Source organism: Mytilus edulis, chromosome 10, assembly GCF_963676685.1.
Source record: "Mytilus edulis chromosome 10, xbMytEdul2.2, whole genome shotgun sequence".
NCBI lineage: Eukaryota > Metazoa > Mollusca > Bivalvia > Mytilida > Mytilidae > Mytilus > Mytilus edulis.
Window position 1 is genome coordinate 72,694,609 of NC_092353.1, and position 6,511 is coordinate 72,701,119.

The following is a 6,511-nucleotide window of genomic DNA, read 5'->3' on the forward strand; positions in this document are numbered from 1 at the left end:
ACTGTTTCAAACATAAAATTTACTCTTCAGTGTTAGGGACTATAACTTAATAAACAAGAAATTAAAAAAATCAAATGATGCAAATTACAAAATGTAGTATTCTTACAACTAAATGAGATGTAATTCGATTGTCACTGTCAAGATGCTGATTCAAAAATAAAAATATTCCTTGATATTTGTTTTTCTGTACATACGGTAGTGTTATTTATTACACATGTATATGCAAGCATACTTAAAACAAAATATATTAAAGAAATTATTATAACAGTTATGAGCATGCTGAAGTGGTAAACAAAACACCCCGGTGGGGAATCGAACCCCATCCTCCTACAGATAGGTTTACTTCCAAAATACTACCAGAGTTTAATGTTTTGTTAAGTATTACAGCAGCAAAAGGATAACTTATTTTCACTACAAAATTTTGAATGACACGAACATGTTGGTACATGAAAAGAAGACAAGCTGAATATTATGTTTTTAGTCTATATAAAAATATTGATAGAATACTGTACATGTATATACATAGGTCGCTCTCGTCTACATGCACAAAGTATGCACAAACACCAACATGCTTTGAGCATAAAACGCTAAATTAAAACATGCAGGCCTCTGTAATTTATTTTAAATGAATCATGTCTTTGAAATAAATTATACCCATATAAAATTCATCACAATTGAATAAAATATTTATAAGAATTACTTGAATACATAAAAAAAATGGTACAAATAATTTCAGGTTGGCTAACTGAAAACAAGTACAGCAGCAGTTTTGAGGAACTAGATGAAACTACCCTAAATGACAGATTGTGCTACTTTTATGCAAGTTTACAGACCAAACAAGGCATTGATTATTCAAAGTCAGCATTCGTCGGAATTCGATCGGCTATTTCGAGGCATATAACTGGTCCACCTTATAATCGTGACATTAACATTATAATTGACAAATCATTTATGCCATCAAATCATGTAATCACGAGTATGATGAATAAATTGAAAAGGGAAGGGAAAGACATAACAGTACATAATCAAAGTACTGAAGTACTGAACATCAGAGGACCTCAAGTTATGTTGAAATATTGATAAATGACAGATATGTTCACCTTACAATATAGTACATATAATATAATTTGCTTTCATATCTGAGATACTGACTTGAACTAGGAAACTTAACTTTGTGAATTATCAATGATTACGTGGTCAAATGAGAACTGTTAGATTGGCATAATGACCATATAGTTGCACACATACAAAAATCGTTAGCATATAACTTATAATAGAGAATCAACATAGCAAACATTTCTTCGAGAAGCTATATAGTCACTCACTGAACTATGAAAAAGAGGTTCAAGACAATCACATTAAAACAGATAAATTGAAATATTGGGGCTAAAGATACCAGATGAACAGCAAACTCATAAATCGAAAATAAACTTACATTCGATGACTAAAACTGAAAAAAGACATGCAGACCAATAAAAGTACACTAGAAACAACATAGAAAACTTAAGACTGAGCAACATGAACCCCACCAAAACTTGGGGGTGATCTCAGGTGCTCTGGATGGGTAAGCAGATCCTGCTCTACAAATAGCATTAATTAACAACGTTTGTACATTTAGTATCCAGGTCTTCTATTTTCTGAAACATTTAGCTTTTGGATCAATTGCTAATTAAATGGATGTTAACACTATCCCTTATTCTAGATTTTTGTTGCAGTCAACACAAACTTTTTAAATGTTCATAAATAGCTTCACTGAGTTATCTTGGTTTTATTTTAACACAGTCAATCATTTATCCATTATATTTAAAAAAAAAATCAAAAAAATCAGCAGCTATACATGTACATTGTAGGTTCTGTTTTCTAATTATTAAATGGTTCATTGTAAATATTACAATGTTTTATATGTAGATAGCCTTTCGCTAATGATGGTATTTTTGTTAATTGAATTTCACAACAATTGGATAGTTATTCAACTGTTAGTCTTTATTTTACTTTGTTCTGGATTTAATACTTTGGATACCACTGGTTTTAGCAATGAGAAAATTTTGCACCATACATATAGAAGTTCACAACTACCATATGAATGTGTCGGTCCTTAATAAGAAGCCTGTAAAACAGGGCTTGTAATTTTTAGGTGTATATCTTGATTTTCCGTTTGTACATTGATGTGGTCATTAGTTTTCTTGTACATATAATTGTTTAACATTTGTCATTTCATGGCTATTTCTAACTGATTTATGTATAACCTTTTTCTGATTGTAAATATGTTGTATGGTAAGCTTTATTTCTTTTTCATCATTTTGTCTAGAGCTGGTGTCTGATTACCAATCATACCTCTCTTTTCGTTTCTTTTTTATGAATAATGACAACAGTTTTTAATTTTCATTTATGTATGTACATATAAAACAGTATATATTCATGTATAATCTCATTCCATCATTAATATTGTTCATTGTTGGTATATATTTATTTTAAGTTTAACAATGTACTGTGAAAGAGCTATCTTCTAACAGATACTTAGTATTATGTTATAGTTATTGACCAAGCAAGTCGGTATATGGGATTTAATTTGCACAGCTCGAGTGACCCTGTTTAACCCGAACGACGAAGGAGTTCGGGTTAATGGGTCATCTCGTGCTGTGCAAATTAAAACATATACCGATTTGATTGGCCAATAACTGTTTTAACACATGACGTCAACAATTTTCCCGCATAAATCACATCCACCCAACAAGACGTTGAAATGGATGGATTTCATCATGAATTATCGGAGGATGATATGACCTTATCACAAGTATATTAGAAACATTGGAGGATGAAATGGAACTGAGAAATGTAAATATAGAGGACTTTTTTGGAGAGTTTCCTAGTAATGTGATGGATGAGAATGCATCTGGAGATTCAATCAACACCTCAGCTGTTTCATTTAACCTAGGACTAGACTTAGATCTATGGTTGCAAGTTCCTGCGGAAAACGGAAAGATCCAAAATGTCAAGGTACGTCTTTTTTTTTAGAATTATCTGCCACGCGCAGACCCATTATTGCATGATTTGAGGTGTGGATCCATAGACGGATCCAAGGGATGGAGTCCCGGGTCCCTCTTTTGTGGACAAAAATGGTTAATTATATAGGGAATCACTGAAGCATGACGCGCGCCCCCTCCTTTTAGGTCAGTCAGCCCTCCCCCTTAAATAAAAAGTTCTGGATCTGCTACTTAGACCCTTGATATAATCATTTGCGGAAACTTCCGACTAGTTTTATTGTTTAATTGTTCTCATCCGGAACATTCATGAAATATTTGCCACTACCGGATTTTGCCTCTGCCATGTGTTGAATTATGTGATATTATCTTATTTTAGGATGAAGAACCTAAATATCAGGAACAAGGAGTCGAATTAAGGTTTGCAGAAATGACAGACAATGAAATTGATACACTTATTGAAGATGCTGAGAACAAAAACACAAAGAAAGCCACAAAATGGGCAGTTAATGTCTATGGACTAAGACTGGAAGAATACTTAAATTGGTAGTGGTTTAATTATACCAAACCTGAAGGATTTGTCTGTTCAAGATATTAACAGCATTTTAGGAAAATTTGTAGAAGTTCGGAAAAAGAATGGAGAGAAATATCCAGCGAAAACACTTTATCTTCTTGTAACTGGACTTCTAAGAGGAATGCGGTCATACGGTGTTTCTAATCTTAACTTTTTGAACGAGTCTGATGACAGATTTCTGAGGTTTAGAAAATACTTGATGCACAGATGAAGAAATTAACATCAGATGGGTATGGTATAAATGTTAAACAAGCAGATCCAATTTCAGTTGAACAGGAAGAAATATTGTGGGACAAATCTGTGTTTGGTAATCATTCATCCGAAAGTTTATTGCATACTGTTTTTTTCTATAACTGTAAATATTTTGGTCTACGTGGTCGTGACGAACACCGTAATCTGCAAATTTCTCAAATACAATTAGGAGAAGATCATAACGGAAACTATATTGAATTCCGGGGTAAGGATAATAAAACGTATAATGGAGGGCTACGCCATCGCTATATTGCACCAAAATCTGTCAGACAATATTTAGAGAAGGATTGTCAGACCCTAAAATCGTATCAGATGTATATGAATGCAATATACGAAATTGATAAATCGGTTAGCAGTCCTTTTTATCGTAGACCTGTTTTATCAAATGGTTCTGTTAAGTTTGACCACATACTGGGTGCTAATAGATTAGGGTCACTCATGAAGACAATATGCCAAAAGGGAGAATTAAAGGGGAATTTTAGTAACCACTCGGGAAAAAGAACACTTGCAACTAGATTGTACCAAGCAGGAGGCAGTGAGCAGATGATAATGGATAGAATAGGTCACAGGAGTGAAAAGGCTGTTCGTACCTACAAAAGACCTGCGGATTCTATGCTAAAAGATGTCTCTAACATTTTGAATCCATCTAATAAGCAGATAAAACTTGAGGATCCCAAACCATTAACCGATACTCGTGCAATCCTTCCTGAGCAAGTTAATATTGAAAATACAGAAAATGCATTAAATGTTTCAAAACCAGAAGGAAAATATCGGGGATTGCCAAGTAACAGCTCTTTACAAAACTGCGTGTTCAATTTTGTAACGAAGATGTGAACCTCACAGATTTTGTTTTCAATTTTTAACACTGAATTGTTATTTTAAGTTGTTTTTAAGCCGTACATAGAAATGTATGAAAAAGCGGGTTTTTTTTTAGTTTTCATTGTGTCATGTTGTGACACTGATAACTTACATATCAAGACCATAATAGGAAGATGTCGATGATACTTTATTTTCATTTTTTTTTAATGACAATTTTTTTTATATTGATGGAAAAATAATTTTAGAATTAAATCAACCTGTGTTCTTTATCTTATTTAGACTTGTATTGTGTTGATTGTAATGCTACTACATTTGTTTTGTATGTTTTCTATTCTGATGTTTTATCAAGTGACTGATTTTTATGTCCGAGGATAGATACATGTATCCACTTGATATTTCTTACAAAATGGAGAAAAACAAATATCTGTAGTAGCAATGGAATCAACAAACGCAAAGTACTGTACAATAAAAATCTGTCAAGGACGTGAAGTTCACGTGACCTGTGCAATTATTGAAGTAGTTAATGCACACCTGACCCGTGCATTATCCAGATTATACCACAGTAAGATCAAAGGAATTTTGCCTCTGTCATGTGTTAAGGTTATTGGTAAACCACTGATTCAAAGGACAAGTTTCACATATTGCCCAAAATGACCATAGAACTCCAAAAAAATTCACAATTTGGTTTGTAAATGGGTCTATTTCAAAAGACTAATGCTCAATAAATCAGTTCTTTTCATAAAAGTACATTTTATGTTCCAAATTTGTCAAAATGTGATGATTTTGGGTAATTTTCAGACCTGAAAGCTTTAAGACTTTAGGAATAAAGATTTGGCCGCCACCTACCATCCAACATGTTTTGTAACCAAAAGAATCCAAATCTGATATATATAATTCATCAATATAAAAACAAAATTGGATCTTGGATGGCAGCCAAGGTTATTTATGCCAAAAACAATTAAAGTTTTACCATAGTTATCTGTGGTATAGTTTTCACAATTATTCAATGGTTTTGTTGTGTATGATTTCGAAAAGAAAAATAAAGATGGCAAGACCTGAACGAGGCCGCCTGATTTTTTTAAGTGACATATTAACAACAGAGTCAGTGTGGGGCCACTAAGCTAAACTGCCCGTTTTGCACCAGCCAATATAAATGAATGCCTAGGGTGGGAATCGAACCCACATACACCAACTCTGTTGTCCCTATATTTTTAAATGAACAAAAAATTGTCAAGAACAAATTTAAAAAAATGTATAAATGTGTTAAAATTTAATTATCAAATTATACATGAAAATATATAAGTTGATTTTCGGTGATTCAGATGTCTACTTAGATTGTAGTCCCATAGGCTCCACTGTTCAGCTACATGTACATGAATATACATGTACATCGTAAAAGGGTTTAAAATTGCTGAGGCAGATTTTTGGGGGGAGGAGGGAGCTGAAGGCACACCCTTTTCAAGGAGCTTCAAGTATGGTAAATGCGTAGTCCTTTTTTTATATAGTTTTACCCAAAATGTTGACTTGCTATACCCCTCCCCCTTTAAAACTCCTGGATTCTCATCCAATTTGATATAAATCTAAACTGTTAACAAGGTTGCTTAAGTAATGACTACTATGTTTGGGAATTAAAATTAGATAGGTTCCTTTAAACGTAGCTGACCATTTTGTTTAAATTATCTAGAATATACAGGTACATGTGATTTTAATTGTGGACATTTTAAGTCACTGTTAACTAATGTGTGACTTGGGCTTCTGGTACAAATTAAAACATGGAATTATTCATCCAAACTCACAGAAAGATTCTTGAGATTTGAATTTCCACAGAATAATAAATTAACAATAAAAATTTAAACATTTTGAACATTTAACATTATGATAAAAT

General features: G+C 32.8%; 1 protein-coding gene across 1 annotated transcript; it reads left to right on the top strand.

Annotated features, from left to right (window-relative positions):
• Positions 1-3,762: 3,762 nt before the first annotated feature.
• LOC139492954 (uncharacterized) lies at positions 3,763-4,641 on the top strand. Its single transcript, XM_071281102.1, has one exon. The coding sequence runs from the start codon at positions 3,763-3,765 to the stop codon at positions 4,639-4,641; it is 879 nt and encodes a 292-aa protein (XP_071137203.1).
• The last annotated feature ends 1,870 nt before the right edge of the window (positions 4,642-6,511 follow it).